Source organism: Podarcis tiliguerta, assembly GCF_965153285.1.
Source record: "Podarcis tiliguerta genome assembly, chromosome: 10".
Taxonomy (NCBI): Eukaryota; Metazoa; Chordata; class Lepidosauria; order Squamata; family Lacertidae; genus Podarcis; species Podarcis tiliguerta.
In genome coordinates this window covers 71,391,398-71,413,421 of record NC_139543.1, presented here as the reverse complement: position 1 = coordinate 71,413,421, position 22,024 = coordinate 71,391,398, and the positions used below count along the sequence as shown (strand labels likewise).

General features: G+C 46.0%; 1 protein-coding gene across 1 annotated transcript; it reads right to left on the bottom strand.

The window, feature by feature from the left end:
- Window positions 1-3,746: 3,746 nt before the first annotated feature.
- On the bottom strand, window positions 3,747-7,043 carry LOC310659126 (uncharacterized protein). The gene is made up of 2 exons (XM_083402265.1): window positions 6,503-7,043; window positions 3,747-5,765 (listed from the first exon to the last, which is right to left on the bottom strand). Exon 2 carries the CDS (start codon window positions 5,583-5,585, stop codon window positions 4,161-4,163), a length of 1,425 nt encoding a protein of 474 aa, XP_083258391.1. The 5' UTR covers window positions 5,586-5,765; window positions 6,503-7,043; the 3' UTR covers window positions 3,747-4,160.
- Between the last annotated feature and the right edge of the window lie 14,981 nt (window positions 7,044-22,024).

Here is a 22,024-nt window from a genome sequence, read left to right as displayed (position 1 = left end):
GAATGTTATTTGGAGCTGCAGCTATTTTCACGTCTGTGAGATGGGAGCCAAGAGCTCACTTCAGTCCAGATCTTTTATAGCCTGTAGTCACTCTCCCTCCTCCCTCGCAGAGAAAACATGAAATCCCCAATTGGTCAAAGACAATACGACGTAGGAATACTTTTGAGCAAAGATTCTGATATAATTTATAGCACAAGATCAAGAAATCGTTGGATGTTCTGACATAATTTAGATACAGGATAAGCAGCAGGTCAAGAAGGTCGTTAGGTAAAGGTAAAGGGACCCCTGACCATTAGGTCCAGTCGTGGCCAATTCTGGGGTTGCGGCGCTCATCTCGCTTTATTGGCCGAGAGAACCGGCGTACAGCTTTCGGATCACGTGTAATAGAGACTGGCTGAGTGGGGACAAACTCCTTCTCCCCCCTCCCCCCCTCCAGGGTGGTGGGTGCAGAGGGTGCCATGCAGTGCCTTCCCCCTCCACCCCACGCTTCGCCTTACATCAGTGCCAAGTCTTCACCCCGCTTCCCTCCCCCTCTTACCCCCACGTGTGGGGCAAGGGCAGAGTAGCCAAGGTTTGATTCGGGGTGGGGGGCAGGCAGCTGCCCCCTCCTTCTCCAAGCCCCGAGTGCGCAGGCCTTGCTGCGTAGGAATCTGCCTCCCCTTGAGCCAGGCCCACTCAGCTCAGTCTTGCCTGCAACTGGCTGGCAGCATCACCTTCAGGGTTTCAGGCAGCCCTGCTTGGAGTTGCTAGGATTGGACCTGGGACCTTCTGCAGGCGGATTTATTTCATAATTGATTAATAGCTGTGTAGTATACCCCTTGGTATTTTCTAAAATGGTTCTGATAACTGTTTGTAATTTTCTCCTTCCATTGACAGGAAGACAAGGAAAGTGAAAGTAGGCAAACATTGTGTTTGGTGGGAAAGGGATTAAAAGGGAGAAGAAAGACAAAACAAGAGGCAGGAGAGATAAGTTAGAGGGTGCACTACACAGAAGAGTATATAAAGCACCACCTACTGGCAGAGAAAAACCTCTCTCTCTCGATATAGTGAGAGGTTATTGACATAGTAAAGGAGCTAAAAAGAACTAACTAAAAATAAATCATGTTAATAAAATTTGGAAAAAGGAAAGAGGGACATCTAGTGGTGGCAGTTAGAAAAATAAAGTAAAAAGGATTGTTAAGTGGAATTATGGCATACAGGGTCAACACCAAGAGACAGAAGGAATTCCAAACAAGAAATGGAACCCAGAAATGAGATTTTAGAGATGTCTGCTGAGATCAAAAAAGACATCAAGGACATTTAGGACTGTGAAAAAAATTTGGAAAGTAAGCTTACTGGAATGGAAAAGAGATTTGACCAATCAATTACAGAATTAAAAGGACAAATTAATGAGGTAAAGACTAAAACACAAACATTAGATGACTCAATTAAAAAGTACAGAAAGAGGTCAAAGAGACAAGGAAAGAAGGGGACAAAGTTAAAGGAGAAGTGACAGAGTTGACTAAACTACTTGAGGAGACACTGGATGCTCTTGCAATGATTGAACTGAAGAAGGAGGAATTGAATCTGAGATTCAGAGGGGTGCTGGAACTGGCAGAAGAGGATATTGGGAATAGGTTAATTGTGGAAATTGCAAATTGGCTTCAATTGAAAGATGAGGATGTGGCATCCACAACTGATAAAGTTTTAAGAATCAAGACAAGTTCTGCCAAATCTAAAAAATTCCCAGGAGATTGCCTAATTTTCTTCAATTCCAGAGGTTTGAAAGATACAATTTTGTGGATGAATCAAGGGGGGACGGACGGACTGCATTGATGAGAAAATGATCATAATTTATGAAGAGGTCCCTAAAAGTTTTTTGGTTTTTTTTTTTTTGTTTTGTTTTTTTTTTGAAGGAAAGAGAGGCCTACAACTTTAGCAAGTGTCCTAAGGAGAAATAATATCCAATACAAATGAAAGTTTCCTGAGGGAATGTCTTTCTATTATAAGGACAAAAAATCCAAGATGAAAAGCCCTCAGGAGTGGTAGCATAGTCAAGACCGCATTTTACCAGCTTCTTTACAAGAATATCATGGGGCACCTTGTCAAATGCCTTGCTGAAATCAAGGTAGGCTACATCCACTGCGTTCCCTTCATCTACCAGGCTTGTAATTCTGTCAAAAAATGAGATCAGGTTCGTCTGACATGACTTATTTTTCAGAAATCCATGCTGACTATTGGTGATCACAGCATTCCTTTCTAGGTGCTCACAGATTGTTTGCTTAATGATCTGCTCCAGAATCTTCCCTGGTATTGATGTCAGACTGACTGGGCGGTAATTATTTGGGTCCTCTCTTTTCCCCTTTTTGAAAATAGGGACAACATTTGCCCTCCTCCAGTCTGCTGGGACTTCGCCTGTTCTCCAGGAATGCTCAAAGATGATTGCCAGTGGTTCTGAGATCACATCTGCCAGTTCTTTTAATACTCTTGGATGCAGTTCATCTGGCCCTGGAGATTTGAATACATCTAAACTAGCCAAGTATTCTTGTACTATCTCCTTAGTTATTCTGGGCTGTGTTTTCTCTGCTGAATCACTTGCTCCAAATTCTTCAGGTCGGGCATTGTTTTCTTTATCGGAGAAGACTGAGGCAAAGAAGGCATTGAGGAGTTCAGCCCTTTCTGTGTCCCCTGTTTGCATTTCACCATCTTCTCCTCTGAGTGACCCCACTGTTTCTTTGTTCTTCCTTTTGCTACGAACATACCCATAAAAGCCTTTTTTTGTTGCTTTTAACCTCTCTAGCAAGCCTGAGTTCATTCTGTGCTTTAGCTTTCCTGACTTTCTGTCTACACATGCTGGCTATTTGTTTCAATTCCTCTTTGGTGGTTTCCCCCCTTTTCCATTTTTTGTACACATCCTTTTTAAATCTTAACTCAGTTAAAAGTTCTTTAGATAGCCACCCTGGCTTCTTTAGGCACCTTCCATGTTTCCGTCTCATTGGTATTGCCTGAAGTTGTGCTTTTACTATCTCCCTCTTAACAAACTCCCAGCCACCATGAACTCCCTTTCCTTTTAGTATTACTGTCCATGGGATCTCACCCAGCACTTCCCTAAGTTTTATGAAGTCGGCTTTCTTAAAGTCAAGAAATTGAGTCCTAGTATGCTTGGCTGCTCATTTCCGTTGTATAGTAAACTTCAGAAGAGCATGATCACTTGCGCCTAATGATCCTTCCACTTCTACCCCACTAACCAGGTCATCGACATTGGTTAGGACCAGATCTAAAATGGCTGTTCCTCTTGTTGCTTCTCCCACTTTCTGGACAATGAAGTTGTCTGCAAGGCCAGTGAGGAATCTGTTTGACCTTATGCTCTTGGCTGAGTTTGACATCCAACAAATATCACACAGTATATCCAAGTCAGGCACGCACACCAGCAGAAGGGAGCAAGGGAGGAAAGAGGCTGGAAGGAGACAGGGCAATGGATGCGTCTTTTGCTTCCTGTTGTCTGGGAGGGAAGTCAGGAACTCAGCATATTCAGGGGCTTCACAAAGCAAACATTTCTGCCAGCAGCTTCCAAGCAAATGAGCATCCCAGAAACACACACTGTTATCTGTGGTGTGTTGCCATATCAATTGTTTTTGGAAGGTTTTCACGATGTGGTCTAGAAACCAGTTTGGACAATATATCACCCAGCACTAATCCTCACTGACCACCAGCAATCCAGATAAACCCTCACCCCTTCTCTATCGAAAGCTACTTTACATCTTAGATTATAATCACATTGTTTGACATTGCCTTCAATATTTCATTACTATACAGTTTTACACATAAATACCAGAACTTCACATACACAACATGTGTTAAAGACTGATTTTCTCCTGAGTTCATTTCTGTGAAGAAAAGAGTGGACTCTGAGAGGAAGACGTCCCACACGCCAAACATCTAAATAAAGCGCTTTTTGCAATCTTTTCATTTAAACTGCTTCTACTCTGAGTTTGTTGATGGTTTGTAGGGTGTCAACTATTGAAGTTCTTCCTGTGCATGAGTCTGTTGATGTAGGACTTCAACTAGAACTGAACATCTATCGCCTTTCCTGACATTTTTATGGTTTGTATTTTGTGTGAGTTTGTTGACGTAAATCAAGGGTTCCACTCTGACTGAAGCTCCTTCCACAGTCCATACCTTTAAATGGTTTCTCCCCTGTGTGTGTGCTGATGTTTTCTAAGATTTGTATTCTGACTGAAGCTCTTTCCGCACTCCAGGCATTTATATGGTTTCTCCCCCGAGTGAGTCCGTTGATGTATATTGAGGTGTCCACTGTTTCTGAAGCTCTTTCCACATTCCATACATTTATATGGTTTCTCCCCTGTGTGAGTCCGTAGATGTGTTTTAAGGTATCCATTTCGACTGAAGCTCTTTCCACACTCAATGCATTTAAATGGATTCTCCCCTGTGTGAGTCTGCTGGTGTAATTTAAGGTCTCCTTTTTGACTGAAGCTCTTACCGCACGCCATACATTCATATGGTTTCCCCCTGCCTGTGTGAGTCCGTTGATGTGATCTAAGGCCTGAATTGTAACTGAAGCTCTTTCCACATTCCATACATTTATATGGTTTCTCCCCTATGTGAGTCCGTTGATGTGTTTTAAGGTATCCATTTCGACTGAAGCTCTTTCCACACTCAATGCATTTAAATGGTTTTTCCCCTGTGTGAGTCCGTTGATGTATTCTAAGTGTTCCAGTCCGATGGAAGCTCTTTCCACACTCCATACATCCATATGGTTTCTCCGCTGTGTGAGTCTGTTGATGTGATCTAAGGCCTGCATCGAAACTGAAGCTCTTTCCACATTCCATACATTTATATGGTTTCTCCCCTGTGTGAATCCGTTGATGTCTTCTAATGCTTCCACTATCACTAAAGCTCTTTTCACACTCCATACATTTAAATGGTTTTTCCCCTGTGTGAGTCCGTTGATGTTTTCTAAGGTTTCCACTATCACTAAAGCTCTTTCCACACGCCATACATTTAAATGGTGTCTCCCCTGTGTGAATCCGTTGGTGCATATTGCGGTGTCCACTCTGACTGAAGCTCTTTCCACACTCCATACATTTATATGGTTTTTCACCAGTGTGAGTTCGCTGGTGTAATTTAAGGTCTGCATTCTGACTGAAGCTCTTCCCACACTCCCTGCATTCATATGGTTTCTCCCCTGTGTGAGTCTGGTGATGTTTATTGAGGTGTCCACTCTTACTGTAGCTTTTTCCACACTCCATACATTTATATGGTTTTTCACCCGTGTGAGTCCGTTGATGTGAACTTAAGTGTCCACTCCGACTGAAGCTCTTTCCACACTCCCTGCATTTAAAAGGTTTTTCACCCGTGTGAGTCCGTAGATGTGCACTTAAGTGTCCACTCTGACGGAAGCTTTTTCCGCACTCCGTGCATTTAAATGGTTTTTCCCCTGTGTGAGTCCGCTGGTGTATATTGAGGAGTCCTCTCTGACTGAAGTTCTTCCCACACTCCCTGCATTGGAATCCTTTCTTGTCCATGTGACTCCGCTGATGTGTTCTAAGTTTTCCACTATCAGTAAAACTTTTCCCACTCTCCATACCTTTCAGTGGTTTCTCCTCTCTTGGAGTAGATGTGAGCTATGTTTGCTAATTCAATGAAGCATATTCCATATTTCACACATTTTAATTTCTATTCCTAATGAAACGAAAGGTGCCCCATCCCTTGGAATTCTGAATGTCTTCTCCATCACCTTCTTCTGAGTGGGTGGAAAGGAAATCCTGTTTGGGTTTCAAGGAAGAGAACAAAGGGAAAGAGAGCACATCAAATGCCATTAGCACTGTCATATATCAACATACCGTACATTCCCCCACCTCCTATCCATATTCCTCTCTTTCTCCGATCCATCGTTCCTTTGGACATTCCCCATCCTCTGCATCATAATCCTCCATCCACCTCTAGATCTTCATGAATCACCTGCACAGTCCCATTGGCCTCAGGAGGTCCATGTGGACCATTATGTGAGGCCCAGGTCTATGTCTTTTCTGGGGAATGTGGTCTGGGTCAGTCAGAGAACTAGTGACAAGGCTTGGTGCTTGGGGTCAGCTGAATTGGTGCTCAGGGAAGCTCCTGTTCTTGGAGATGGACCTCTGTCTACATGCCTCCCATTGCATGGAGAGAGCAGCAGAAGCAGAAGGAAAGCAGATGGCAAATGGGAAACACCCCCCCCCCATTGTTCCTTATAATAATGATGTGCTGCCTGATCTCAGGCCCGTCTTCTGACTATCCTAATGTGACACTGAAAAAGCTGCATATTAAAGGCAAATGGATAACTCTACTAGTGAAAACTTCAACCTTGAATATGTAGTGTTCATTTATTGATGGCCTGAAGTTGTGTTATTTCTAGAGACATGAATTTATTCCTCTTCTGTCTCAAATATCGTAATTATCTGATGTCATGGGGTGTTATGGGAGCGGGAGTACCTTTGGTCGTCCCCACCCTGGACTCAGCTCTCACTTGAGGCTTCCAGAAGCTGTCAGGATGCAACAGGGGCCACAATCCCAGGAATGGCTTCAACCGGCCGTCTACCAGGGATGGGAGCCCATCAAGAAGGAAAACTCTGGTCCTAAACATTTGCGGCCTCGTGAGTTATCTTCAGGAGAAGAAAAGGCTATGGAGGGAAACCTACACAAATCCAGAGTGGACTCTCTATGATGGTTGAATGGTGTCCTGCACACCTTCTTCATTCACCTCCTGCAGCCAAGCTGGTGCCAAACCTACTGCTCTGTGTTCCTTGGGACCATATCAGCCAGGCTGAGAAGGGGGTCTTCTTGTCTAGGCAGCCCAGGACCCCCAAACACACTGCCCAGGCAGTGCTGCTAACACAGCAGTTTCAGGCAGAGAGATGAGCTCAGACCTGTGTATCAAAGTCTCTCCGATGTGGAACAAGGGAAACAGAAACAAAATTTACATCATAAATGTAAAGGTAAAGGGACCCCTGACGATTAGGTCCAGTTGTGACCGACTCTGGGGTTGCAATGCTCATCTCCCTTTATTGGCCGAGGGAGCCGGCGTAAAGCTTCCGGGTCATGTGGCCAGCATGACTAAGCCGCTTCTGGCGAATCAGAGCAGTGCACATAAACGTCGTTTACCTTACCGCCGGAGCGGTACCTATTTATCTACTTGAACTTCGAACTGCTAGGTTGGCAGGAGCAGGAACCGAGCAATGGGAGCTCACCCCGTTGTGGGGATTTGAACCGCTGACCTTCTGATTGGCAAGTCCTAGGCTCTGTGGTTTAACCCACAGCGCCACCCGCGTCCCATATTTACATCATACGGCACTGTAAAAGTATTCAAAATATTTGTTTTTCGAAGAAAAGACCACAATGTATCAGGTGGCCCCTTGAAAGCTAATTAAAGAATTGTGGCTGGAAGTTTTGGGGGTGCAGGACCAGGAAAGCTTCTGCCACCCTGATCCTTCCAATGGGGATTCAGGCCTCATCATGGGACTTAAACTGCCCTGGCTGATTAGCTCCAATGGGATAGATATTGAGGGGAAAGCTGTTTCCTGGTTCTGCTGGATCTCTTAGCGGCTTTGGAGACCTTTGGCCATGGTGTCCTTCTGGACCCTCTAGGGGAGCTGTGGGCCCTGTTATGCAGTGGTTCCCCTCCTTCCTCCTGGGCCATGTCCAGAAAGTGGTGTTCAGACCCCTGGATGCTTACTTGTGGGGTGCCCCAGGGCTCCATCCTCTCCCCTATGCTTTTTACTATTTATATGCAGCCACTGGGAGAGATCATCAGGGGGTTTGGGTTGGGTGTTCACCAGTATGTGGATGATGCCCAGTTCTTCCTCTCTTTTAAATTGGAGCTAGTGAAGATGGTGAATGCCCTGTGTGGCTGTCTGGAGGTGGTTGGAGGATGGATGGCGGCCAACACATTGAGGTTCAATCCTGACAAGACAGAAGTACTGCCCCTGGGGGAGGGTGGGGGCCTTCCTGGTCCTGATGGGGTAACTGTGCCCCTGAAGGACCAGGTGTGCAGCCTGGGGGTCATTTTGGACTCCCAGCTGTGCATGGAGGTGCAGGTCAATTCTGTGTCCAGGGCAGCTGTCTACCAGTTCCATCTGGTACACTGGCTGAGAACTTACCAGCCTTCAGACTATCTCACCAGAGTGGCACATGCTCTGGTTATCTCCTGCTTGGTCTACTGCCATCTGCTCTACATGGGGCTACCTTTGAAGGTGACTCTGAAACTGCAACTAATCCAGAATGGGGGAGCTAGACTAGTTACTGGGAGCAGCCACTGAGACCACATGACACTATTTCTAAATTATCTTCCCTGACTCCCAGCGCATTTCCGAGTACAATTCAAACGGTTGGTGCTGACTTTTAAAGTGTCTGTGGAATGTGAAACACAAGAACAGTCAAGTACAACATCCCTAGAGTGGACATAAAGGGGGATGTCCTGACCAGCCAGTCAGAACTTCCAGTTTCTCCTAGGCTGGCACAGACGTCTTCTGCATGTGACTAGAGGTGGGCGCGACCTCACCTGCCCAGATAACAAAAGAGCAGGACTGGTCAGCCATCTCTCTCTCTCTGACTACATTCGTCAAAGAAGCAACATCTGCTTAGCCTAAGATGCTCTCTTGGGCTGTCTCCTTATGGGATAGTTTCTAGGTGTATGTAACTTTTGTAACCTAAGTCCGCCTTCTGGGATCCATTTGTGAACAGAATGTGTGAGTAAACTCTTTTTATACTTTTATAGAAGACTGTGTCGTGTCTATCTTTTGATGACGGACTAAAGTGGAAATTACCAAGGAAACTTATTTTAGAGGCTTTAGTGAGCCTGAGCAAACACATCCGCTGTAAGTTTAAAAAGGGGAATGTTACTCTGCTACATTGTACAACTTGTTAACACAAGTTGGAAAGGATATAATCAAGCAATATTTCCTCTCCTGCATTCTGAATATTCCCACAGTGTCATGGTTGCATTTTTCAGGCATAGAAAAGTATGGATGTAATGTATAGCGATTATTCCTAACCTATTGGTTCAAGAAGGTTCTGGTAGTTTTACTCTGTATGATTCAAAGCTGGTGTTTTCTCTAGATCATGGGGAGGCAAACTAAGGCCCAGGGGTATAAATACGACGACAACGATGATGATCTTGTGGGGGTTTTTAAAGTTATTTTGGAGCTCGTACTGATATATCAGCTCATAAAATGTTATGGGTGGAGAAAATCACAGGGTTGCCATAAACTATAATCCCACCCAGGAAATCTCATTCATATACATTCTGTAAATTTGGGAAGGTCACAAACCTCACCTGTGCTAATACTGGTAGTCTCTGGCCTGCACAGGCAAACCCTGTGTAGAGCCTCCAGCCACAGGCACTGTCTATCATGAAAATGGGTCCTTTGACTAGGAAGATTCATGCAGTCGCTGTCATCGGATGCTGAAGGATTGTATCTCAGCTCGTCAGTCACTCTGACATTGCCTAGAAAGAATAAGAGGAACAGAATGCTTTCGAGGTGCAACTTCTAAAGCAACCCTGAGAGCCATTCCATGGACTCTGCACCCGTTTCTGATGACAGGTGTACATTATCCTCATCCTCAATGAACCAGGCAGTGGAAAAGACAATAAAGATGGAAGCCTGAAAGAGAGGAAAAGGTTTCTGGCTGCTTCCTGGGTGGGATTGCAGAAACAAAGAGCTGCTTCTGAGAAGGCCTCCCCCCCCCTCTCTTCTGCTCGGGATTTCCTCTCCTCTCCAGGGGACCAATGGCTGGACTGGGCGGAATTGCTGTGTCTGGACAGGACAGGGGCATATGGGGTGGGAAAAGGATGGAGCTTGCAGGAAGGAAGGGTGGGGGAACAGGACCCCCACTTTCCAGGGATCCCTCTGGTTGCCTTGAAGGGGTGGCCCGTTCCTGGGCGGGAGGGAGAAGCCAAGGCTGTCCTACCAGAGATCCCCCGCGGCTGCCACAATGGAGACGCCCCCCCCTAGACTGTCCTTCCTATCTCTCCCCCCCCCCCACCAATGCTGCCCTTCCCTGCCCCAGGGATGCTCCCCTTCCTCTCCCCCACTTCCTTGACCCCCTCCCTCTCTCCAGAGTCTCCCCTGCATCCAGAGGCTCCCTTGGCTCCGCTAATCCCACACCCTGCGCCCCCATCTCTCCAGCTGGAGGTGCCCCCCCCAAGAGAAGCAGGGGAGGGACGGGGGTCTCTATCCCTCCTGCCCGTTAACCCGTTCGTGGCCCACCTCTCTCTGCGCGGAGCCGCCAGCGCTCCGGGGATGCCTGCGCGGGGGACACGGGGCGATGGGGTCCTCATGGGTACCCCCTGAGCGAGGTCCTCATGGGTACCCCCTGAGCGAGGGCCCCATGCCCGCCCCTACCAAGGCGCCTAAGGGGCCGAGAAAAGCCCCCTTCGCATCACTGCTGACGGGGCCCACGGAAGGCGCTTTGGGGAACTGTCAGGGGTCTCTGGGTACTTTTCTCCCCTCCCCTCTCCTCTCCCCTCCCCCCCCCCGCGACCCCTTTACCTCTTTGTCCTCCGTCGGGATTTTCATTTACTTTCCTGCAACATCCACGGGGCGGGGGAGGCGTTTCAGGCGTCTAGGGAGGTCGCATGATGGTTTATCTCCTTGACATCTGGTGGGAGGGCGTTCCACAGGGCAGTCACGACAACCGAGAAGTAACCTCACTTCTCGCAATGAGGGACCTGCCAGAAGACCCTCGGAGCTGGACCTCAGTGTCCGGGCTGAGCGATGGACGTGGAGACGCTCCTCCCCTTCTACTGGGCTGAGACCATTTGGGGCTTTCAAGGTCAGCGGACCGGGAGCCAGTGAAGATTTCTTAGGACCCGTGTTCAGGGACCAGCTGTTAGGGGGCCGTTCAGCTGCTGCCCAAAACTGAATGTGTCCCTTACCGGAAGTAATCCATAAACCTCTCCTGCTCCGCCTTCTCGGGATGCCATTGGTGCGCGATGCTCCGGTTCTCGAGAGAGGGAGAGGCGTGAGTTGGTTGCGCTCGGCTTGCCAAGGGTTAAACGGAAACGAGCTAGATTCCTAGACAGGAAAGTAAGACGGGGGGGGGCAGGGTCCTCCAGAGCGAAAGCCCAACCCCTCTCTTTCCTGCAAGAAGTGGGGCGTGTGGGGGTCCCGTTGGTTCGGCTCTGCAGAGGCTGCCTGGGGGCGCCTGCTGGGATCCGGTGAGTCTCCTCTCTCCCAGGATAGGGCCCATGGGGAGAGCGGGGGTCCCAGCGCTGCATGGCGAGAGGGGGGCAAGTCAGGGCGCGGAGGGTCGCAGGAGGGCGGCAGCTCTGCTCTTCCTTTGCATGGATGCGCTGCAGGCCACTTGGATCCAGGAGCGGGGAAATGCATGCAGAGAAACCCCATTTAGATGTATAGATCAGTCCCCTTGTATAACAGAGGTTGGCCGCGGATGGAAACATTCAGACATGAAATATACCCTGGTCCCTAAAACCTCACCTGTGCAAGGAGAAGAAGGAAGGAAGGAAGGAAGGAAGGAAGGAAGGAAGGAAGGCAGAGAAGAGAAAGTGCTTCCTTTTGCAGGGCAGAGTAAAACCTGTGGAACTGCCTCCCACAAGAGCCAGGGAGGCCACCAATCAAGGTGGCGTTAAAAGAGGAGGAGGCCAATCCGTGGAGGAGGAGGAGGAGGAGAGGGCGATGGGGGAATCCTCTGCCCTGTCTCCCACATAGGAGGCAGCCCTCTGGCCTGATCCTGCAGGGCTCCTTTACTCCTCCAGTGCTTAGTGTTAGGATGCTGCCAAGGAATTGGGGGCAAATAGTAGGCCCCCAGCTGTGCTGGGTGAACTCCAGTCCTTGGATCAGCATGAAACTGCGACCCGAGCTTCAGAAGCCTTCAGTAGCTGGGCACGCACACTCAGCAGATTAAATGCACAACAGAAGTGGCTGGAGAGGCATATGTGAGCAGATTTACAAGCAGTTTATTCAGCACACATCAGGACAAAGGAATCATGTCTCTTCTCCTTCATGTCCAAAGCAAGACAGCATAAGCAAAATCTATACAGTGGTACCTCGGGTTAAGTACTTAATTCGTTCTGGAGGTCTGCACTTAACCTGAAACTGTTCCTGACCTGAGGCACCACTTTAGCTAATGAGGCCTCCTGCTGCTGCCACGCCGCCAGAGCACGATTTCTGTTCTCATCCTGAAGCAAAGTTCTTAACCCGAGGTAATATTTCTGGGTTAGCGGTGTCTGTAACCTGAAGCGTCGGTAACCGGAGGTACCACTGTACACACACAGAAGTTCCCAGCAAGCTGTGCTGGAGTGTAAACAGGCATGTGACACACAACAGTCATGCCTGTCCCTTAAGGTGGAACGGAAATATTCTAACACTTAGTTCCTCCAGATGCAAGCGTGCCCTCTGAGATTGCTGGGGGTTGGACTAGATGATCCTTGGGGTGCCATCCACCTCTATAGTTCTATGAAAGCATCACAGGAGGTCTCACAAGCCAAGGCATTGAGAGCAGGAGAGGTCCTGCTGGAAAGGAAACAACCAGTGCAACTGTTTTAAAACAGGAATCCAACGTGTTTGTTGTGGGGGGACTCAGTGGAGAGGGGTAGACCCATGGATGCCGCCTTGATCTCCTTGGACAAAGAGGTGGGAGAGAAATGCCCTTCATAAAGAGAGGCAGCCCAGCCAATCATCTGGCTGCTGCATTTTGGGCCAGTTCCCGAGTCGCCTTCAAGGCAGTTCCACACAGAGAGCGTTGCAACCATCCCATCTGGTGCAGAGCAGGGAGGACCAGGGCCATGTCCTCTCTGTCCCAAAAGGTCTGTGGGGTGGGGAACTAGCCTGAGCTGGACATGGGCCTCAAGCGACCATGATGGACCCAGGAGTGCCCTCACGTATTCATGACTGGGGAGGGGGCATGTTAAGCAATGTAGCATCCTCATCATTACTGTTAGTTCCCTGTCTGTAATCTGAATCTCCTAGAGCAGATTACTAAATATAAATAACAGCAATAAGAACAGTTGTAAATGCATTGCAGGCATAGAAAGGCTTGCCCCACTTTATTTGTTTTTGAGAGCTGTCCTTTGACCCCACCCACATGTCATTTGGCCTCACCCACTTGGCCCTCAGGAGTTAGCCAGATAAGGGAATAAATGGGCCCTGAAGTGGGGTTGGGCAGGAGAGCAACTCTTGAGGAGTCCTGGGTTAGGACCCCACTATAACCCAATGCTCAGGTAACACTCAGTACAAATGACTCACTTGTCAATCACAGTTCTGACTTCATTCCTTGATTGAAAACTCTGAAAGGCAGGCGCAACCAGGCTCATTCATCTCTCCGAAAGACCAGAGGTTACCTGCATATTTTACATGGTAACTTTCCATCTAAGAGGGCTGGAGACTTACTGTATTTCTCTCTCCATGAGACACATTTTTTCCCTCCTAAAAAGGGGAAATGTGTGTGCATCTTATGGAGCGGATGCAGGCAGGAGGCAGGTGGGAAACGCCCCCAAGAGTCGCACACACGCTCCGCGCGGCTCTTGCAAGCTTTTCCCAGAGGAGGGAGGAGGAACTGACTCTCCCTCCTCCTAAAAAAGCCTGCAGGAGCCGTGCACCCTTTAAAGAGGGTGCGGCTCTTGCTGGCTTTTGTGGGAGGTGGGGGATGGGACAGAGGGCAGCCAAGTATTCTTGTACTATCTCTTTAATTATTCTGGGCTGTGTTTCCTCTGCTGAATCATTTGCTCCAAATTCTTCAGGTCGGGCATTGTTTTCTTTATTGGAAAAGACTGAGGCAAAGAAGGCATTGAGGAGTTCAGCCATTTATGTGTCCCCTGTTTGCATTTCGCCATCTTCTCCTCTGAGTGACCCCACTGTTTTCCTTTTGCTACGAACATACCCATAAAAGCCTTTTTTGTTGCTTTTAACCTCTCTAGCAAGCCTGAGTTCATTCTGTGCTTTAGCTTTTCTGACTTTGTGTCTACACGTGCTGGCTATTTGTTTGAATTCCTCTTTGGTGGTTTCCCCCCTTTTCCATTTTTTGTACACATCCTTTTTTAATCTTAACTCAGTTAAAAGTTCTTTAGATAGTGTAGCAGGAAACCCCCCCCCCCATCATTCAGTTTGTACAGACTTCACACACACTCACACTCACACACTACATACGCTACACTTCTGTTATAAATTCATAGAAAATCAACCATACATCAGATTTGCACTGTTCCACTTTTATTCTACTCCATATTTCAAGGACTAGCTAAGGGGGGTGCCCTGGTGACGGTCAGCCATAATCCCCTAAGCGAGCAGTCACATACCTGGCTACTGCACCTGGTGGGGCATGATAAGCGAGATAAGCATCCTGATGGGCTCAGGCTCATCTCATCATGGACACAATGGACTGCATACGGTTGTATATTCAGAGCAGACAGCAACAAAAGGACCATGGCCGGATTCCCCTCAGGGGGAAGAAAACTGCACCTTTTCTTTGTTATTCACAACTGGTTCATGGGAGGGGGAGAAAGGAGGAACCAGCCAGGTGACAAGACACTCAGGTTACCACCACAACTCCTCCCTCAACCCCCCCTTTCTGTAATGTATGCATGATGTTTCTGGGGGTGGGCTTGACCTAGAGGAGGGGAATTTCAAAAGTTTTTATAAGGTCTTGCACACCATTGTTCTGGGTCTTTCCTCTCTCCTGCGAGTGAGGGGAACACCCTGCTGCAACAGTACAATAAAGGCCAAGCCTACAGGCTGCTGATTTGCTCCAATTTACTCTGGTTGGTGTCTTTACTTTTTGTCCAAGGGAGCCCTCGGATTTTTCCTGCAACAGTTTGGCGACCATGCTCAGGGACACTTGGTCCTCCTGTGAAGGTGAGGGGGGAGATGGAGGGGATCAGGCGCCACTGGGCAACCTTAGCCCAGGGATCCTTTTTCCTCTCCCTGCCTCCTCTTTGCGGGCGGTAATCAATCGTCACCAAAAGCCCAACCAGGGGGAGCAAAGGCGAGGTCAAGCCGGCTAAAGAGAAAGGATCCCGGGATCCACGGGGGACATCTGCGAACGTGAGTATGGGTTTGAAGTAGACACATTGGGAGGGGGGGTGGTAAAAAGTACCCCACGGCAGCCGGACTTTCCTATCTTTCCTTCTTATCTGCTATCAGACGCCACCTTTTCGGGGTCGTCCAGGGGCGTCCTTACTCTCCCGTCTTCCCTTTTCGGAGTCGTCCCGGGAAGCACAGTTCTTATCTGCTATCAGACGCTACCTTTTCGGGGTCGTCCAGGAGCGTCCTAAAAAACCCCCCGTCTTCCCCCTCGGAGTCGTCCCGGGAAGCACGGTCCTTATCTGCTATCAGACGCTACCTTTTCGGGGTCGTCCAGGAGCGTCCTAATTCTCCCGGTTTCCCCCTCGGAGTCGTCCGGGGAAACACGGTTCTTATCTGCTATCAGACGCCACCTTTTCGGGGTCGTCCAGGGGCGTCCTAACCCCCATCCCCCTCTCCCGTTTTTCCCTTTCGGAGTCGGCCAGGGAATTGCGGATCTATACTGCACTTTCCTTTACAAATCTATCTCTCCCTCCCTCTTAAAACTCTCCTATAACCTCCGCAAATGAAGCTGCCCCTCCTGCCTGGCGACCTTTGTTAGGGATGACCCGGGTACGTGAGAACGCAAGGTCATTTGCTTCCTTTCCAAACCTTTAATTTTCCGGGACCCCGATCCGGCACTGCGCTGTGCAGACGTTCAGTAGGGAATCCCAAAATTAGTTTCGAGGTCAGGTAGGAGGCTGTTGTGGTTAATAGAGGGTAGTACATAAACTGGGGCCCCACACTAGGGTTAGTCTTGTGAACAGTACTGAAGTAGAATTTGAGATACGTGGTTTTCCGGGTGAAAGAGACCCGTGGTTTCCAGGAGTGTTCCTGTAGTGTTCCGGGTAGAGAGACCCGTGGTTTTCAAGAGTAAGGTCTGTGGTTTTCTGGGTAGAGAGACCCGTGGTTTTCAAGAGTAAGGTCTGTGGTTTTCCGGGTAGAGAGACCCGTGGTTTTCAAGAGTAAGGTCTGTGGTTTTCCGGGTAGAGAGACCCGTGGTTTTCGAGGCTAATGCGGGTAGAGAGACCCGTGGTTTTCTAGACAAACTGCTTGTAGTTTACTGGTAGGCAGGGATTGCTTTAGCTGAAAGATAACTTGAATACTGGTAGAATATTCTTCCCCCCCATTCTTTGTCCCTTTCTTGTACCCGTTCTTCTACCTCCTAGTGTAATCTACTGAGCAACCCCCCCTCCGTATTAGAGGGAAAATGGGAGCTCACTAGACACCCTGGCTGGACTCCTCCTGGCAACAAAGCTTCCATGGAGCTTTTTTGCCCCAGAGAGGATTCTGATACGCCCCTCCAGTTTAAAATAAAGGGGCAAAATGGTCTTTCCAAGTACAAAGTACAAGACCGTTGTAACTTTTAGTGGGTGGCTTAGGCCCACCATCTGGAACCCAGGGCACAGCAGCCACCTCAGGGATCCTTCAACAAAATCAGAGTGTGAACCCTTAGGGAGAGCTGAACACATCAAAATTGTGTTGTTAAACTATCACCTAAAGTTAGAACATGAAATCATGAACCTAATGGTGCTCAGAAGGCAGTAGATATAATAACAGCCCAGCCTGAGAGCCCACACATTAGAGATCTTAGTTTCTCTAAAATATATTTAGAAAAAAAAATGAATAAGAGATGTACTCAAAAATTTAGAAATATTTAAAGGGTTTGTGTTTACATTGGCTTCGGCATCCACAGACTGTTCTTAAATGCACATAGTTTTTAAATTGCCAGCTTGCTTCAAAATTTAAAATCTAAGGAAGCTAAGGAATGTTTGGCCTCATCAATCTTAAACAGGATAAATATATGTATATATATATATTAGAATGAAGTGTGCAAATGTTTGTTATTTGAGAGAGGCTCCAAAGAGTCTTCCTCTGAGTGGCTTGAGTGAGGAGTATGATTTGATTTAAGTTGATGGTAGATTATGTTTTGCTGCAACTTAGTCTATATCCGTGTTCCAATCTTTTTTATTCCAGCATTTTGAAATGTGCTGTGAAGACACAAATGTTTCTGCTGCAAAAGCCTAGTTGAGCACAATTGCTCTCTCAAGCTAAAATGCAGTGTATGTATTAGATTAAGCATATTCCTATGAAAGTATGGTGTTCCTTCTAAGAAAAATATCTGAGTCTAGTTTTAACTTTGATTTGGTTGGACAGAAGAGTTATTGTAAGGCTCCTGATATCAGTCTCTATAAGACTTCCTGGTCTCTTTTCTTAGAAAGTGCTCCCCCTTGTTTCATTCTGTCTCATTCAGGTTTTTTTTTCTTCTTACTTCTGTGCCAGGAAAATTTACTCCTGAGTAAGCTTCCTTTAAAGGAAACTGCAAAGGGGAGGGGGCATAGATTAGGCTTACTATGCCTCTGCAAGTTCAGGAAAATTGTTCACTTTTGTATTCCTTTTAAATCAAATCTATGGCTGATTTAATTATTTGTGAGTGGTTATATCAATTGAATTAACTTTGCTTTATAAAAGATCCTCTCCCTATCTTAGGAAGAAAATGTTCACTTCAATCTTCCTTTAAAGATAATAACAGTCTAGGAACTTGCACTCTTTAGTCTAAGGAAGTAAACTCTCACTCAAACTAGCTTCAAGATCTGCTAAAAGGGTTCTGTATAAAGTTGGGTACCTTTATTTTCCTCTTCCTTAGTACATGGTAGGAGCATGGCTTGTGGTCTCTTCAAACAGTTGTGTCTGTGTACATATGTATGTCTCTTTGGTAGTACAAATCTTGCTGTGAAAATCTTGCTATGAACCCTGCATTTTAGGGTTAGACTAGATGACCCCAGGGTCCCTTTCAACTTTCCCAATTTGTGGCTGTGTGGAGGGCCATGTGTCTGCAAGCATGTGATGAGTTGAAATTCAGCCCAACTTTGCTCTTCGTTTTTTAAAAAGGTGAGAGGTGAAAGCCGTGATGTTTTGAAGCAGAACTGGTGATATCAGGCATTTGAGTGATTACAGTGCTTATCATTTTGTCTATTATTTACAAAAATCAGACTTAAAAGTCTACTCAAAGTTTAAGCACATACAAATTCATATAATCAAGTAGAATGAGCCTTGACATATAGTCAGTAGCCTTCACCATCCTGTAAATAAAGGGCAGGAAAAATTTGTCTGCAAATGGTAAGGCTGAAATGACTGAGAATGTTAAACAAATCTTATAAATTCTGACTCTGGCCATTTTTTCCCATATATAAGGGCGTGGCATTGTTCTGCGAATGGCCAGAGGGATATTAGCCCTTTCCTGTACATAAAGGAAACAATCTCTTGCTTGGGCTGAAGGAAACATGATCCCTTAGAAAACTGCTAGCTTGGGTGAATACTTGAATTGCTCAGTTTCTCTTTTTTGTTTTAAAATCTAACCCTATTTTTTAAAATGTACTCCTTACCCTTCCCTTCCCTTATTCAAATGGTAATTTAGCCAAAAGATCCAACATTTTCAATAGTATAAAAGGTTTGCTGAGACATGAACTCTGCACATGCACAGAGGCTAGATCAGCTTGAAAGAAAGAGAGAGAGAGGAAGGAGGGGGAACTGTAGGAAGGGGGGAGAGGAGGTTTTTCCAGAACTTCGGCTGCAGGGAGAAACTTATCCAAATTTCCTTATGTAAAACTTGGAACCATTGAGGGAAATCACCCTTAATGTGTCTTTTGCTCCAAGGGCTACTTAAGACAAAAGGGCTAAGTACTGGACCATCAAAAGTCAAGAGGTTGCCAAGTTTCAAATCTTAACATGCCAAATTCTTTTCACAGGTAAATTTAAAAGCACTCCCACTGACTTCTCACATGAAATAATTTTCCCTTTTAACAGGATATGTGAACCCCACTAACAAAGTGTTTGTCCCTTCCTTTCTCCCACAGCACAAATGATAACGAGGGGATGCAAACAGTGATTTAAATACTCTACAAAAAGTAATTGCTGTATTTCTTTTGTCTTTCTTCCCTTAAAGCCAAACAGTCACTGCATTTGTATTTCTTTTGTCTTTCTTCCCTTAAAGCCAAACAGTCACTTTCTTTCTGTTCAGCAAAACAAGTCTGAATCCCTGCTAGTTGATTTCCCTCTATCTCTTTGTGGCTTTGACACCTTTTTAGGTTACAAATAATCTGCTTTTCATTTATTAATCAGTTTTTCATTGGGTTGTTAGAATGCCAAAACAGATTACTTCAGGTTACTTCAGGTGTTTTTTTTTTTTTTTTTAAATGTGTGTCTTAGCATTTATTTATTTTTGCTTCCTCATAGGTCATTGTGTGTGTGTGTGTGTGTGTGTGTGTGTGTTTTACTTTTGGGACATGTCCATCACACGTTGAAAGTCATTTTAAACCCTTTTCCATTGTTTTCCCACTTTTTCAATCCAGTAGTAATCTGTGTGGTTTTGATAATACCTTTGTATTATTTAATAATAATTCTTTTCTAAATCTGATGTTTTTGTGTCAAGTCTGTTTAGATCTGACTGGTAATCTAATTTTTTGCTTTCTTTTTTATTTTTTAACCTTTCTTGTATTTTTACAGTTCTCTTTCTCTACATGTGGAGTAATTTTTTATTAAGTGAAAGAAAGCAAACAAACTTAGCAGATAATAACAGTAATTATATGGAAATGTGATAATAATATTAAAATGAGTAAAATGCTTAACATGCTAAGATTTTATTATTTGCAGCTAATAACTCAAGGAGATTTTCTTGGGGAGGGGCTTTTGCCCCTTCTTTTTCTAACTCTGTCTTTAAGTCCCCCAAAAACCCTGCCCCTCTCACAGGATGTCACTTCTACAGATGTGCAATGATGAAAAAGCAGCAACAACCCCTCAACTCAGTTCTTCACCATCACAAGACCTGCAACAACAGACACCAGTTTTCAAAATGCCCACAGCTATCTCTTGAAAAGGATATAGACTGAGGGGGGGGGGGAGCTGACAAAGGGGGGAGGAGTTGAATTCTAAGGACATTTTCTCACTTTTGAACCTTAAGACTGTGCTCCAGGATTGAGAAGATCACAATTGTGTCAAGATATGCAACTGATATTTAATTAGTTTGTTTTGTATTATGTGTTATTATGTAGGAAATTTGAAATGTGTCTTGACAGTGTGATTTCCACAAAGGGGGGCAATTTTTGTCTGTAATTGTTTTTATGTTTAATGTCTTATTGCTTACACACCAATGGAGAATTCTCATGCATTTTATACTTTCTAATAGCTCACGCTATTGTGTAGTCCAATGTTTAGATCAATTTATAACCACATTTCATAGTTCCATCTAGCGCTCTGCCAACTTTCCCTATCCATTTTAAAATGTGCTGAACCTTGTTTTGCCTAGGACAAGCTTCTGGATCCATAAGACACAAGATACATGAAGGTGGATATGCTTTGGTTTAGCAGGAATGATCCCTTATAGAGTTAAATTGACTTATTTGGACAAAATGCCCTTTTAAGAATGGTTTTCTTTTAACAGTTTGTTTTGAAAAGTTGAGAACCATGGGGCAAGATAAATTCAAATTGGACTCAGTTTAAATTGGACAAGTGTATCCAGGCTGCAATTAGCTTTTTGGTCCTTAAAGTGCAAGTGAGCAACTTCCCATGACTGCAAGACCAGAGCCCATAATAATAAAATACCATAGAATGGCCAAGGCAAAGACATTTCTCTCATGACGTGTCCAAACCGGCCATGCAACATGGTTAATATGAAAGCCCTAAGTGGATTCACCAGGGATTGCCACGCCTGTAGCACTATGCCCGGTGTGAGACCACAGAAGAGCTAGCTTGACACCTGGGAAACACACAAAAATGGCGGGGGACAAAGCAAACTGCATTTTTCAGTCGTTACTGGACCTTCCTGCTAAATGTAAAGCATAGACCACTATTGAGAAAATATTTCTTCCAAGATGCTAGAATACCACAAGTAACTGAGCAACAAAATATTAATTTTACGTGATATCCTATGTCTAACTATGCACTGTTACACCGTTACATTTCTATGCAAAGAAGCATGACCTCCAAGTCCCTTTCAGGCTCACATGGACACACGCATCTGGGACGGAGAATAGCAGGTTAATATTTACCACTTTAAATTGTGCGGAGAAAAGAATTGCAAAGTAGCCACCTTTGCAATCTTATCTCCGAAGGGGGGAACTGTAGCAGGAAACCCCCCCCCCCATCATTCAGTTTGTACAGACTTCACACACACTCACACTCACACACTACATACGCTACACTTCTGTTATAAATTCATAGAAAATCAACCATACATCAGATTTGCACTGTTCCACTTTTATTCTACTCCATATTTCAAGGACTAGCTAAGGGGGGTGCCCTGGTGACGGTCAGCCATAATCCCCTAAGCGAGCAGTCACATACCTGGCTACTGCACCTGGTGGGGCATGATAAGCGAGATAAGCATCCTGATGGGCTCAGGCTCATCTCATCATGGACACAATGGACTGCATACGGTTGTATATTCAGAGCAGACAGCAACAAAAGGACCATGGCCGGATTCCCCTCAGGGGGAAGGAAACTGCACCTTTTCTTTGTTATTCACAACTGGTTCATGGGAGGGGGAGAAAGGAGGAACCAGCCAGGTGACAAGACACTCAGGTTACCACCACAACTCCTCCCTCAACCCCCCCTTTCTGTAATGTATGCATGATGTTTCTGGGGGTGGGCTTGACCTAGAGGAGGGGAATTTCAAAAGTTTTTATAAGGTCTTGCACACCATTGTTCTGGGTCTTTCCTCTCTCCTGCGAGTGAGGGGAACACCCTGCTGCAACAGTACAATAAAGGCCAAGCCTACAGGCTGCTGATTTGCTCCAATTTACTCTGGTTGGTGTCTTTACTTTTTGTCCAAGGGAGCCCTCGGATTTTTCCTGCAACAGTTGCCACCCTGGCTTCTTTAGGCACCTTCCATGTTTCCGTCTCATTGGTATTGCCTGAAGTTGTGCTTTTACTATCTCCCTCTTAACAAACTCCCAGCCATCATGAACTCCCTTTCC

Coding starts and splice junctions, on each gene's coding strand:
- LOC310659126 (XM_083402265.1), bottom strand. CDS start 5,585: ATGGAGAGTGGGAAAAGTTTTACTGATAGTGGAAAACTTAGAACACAT.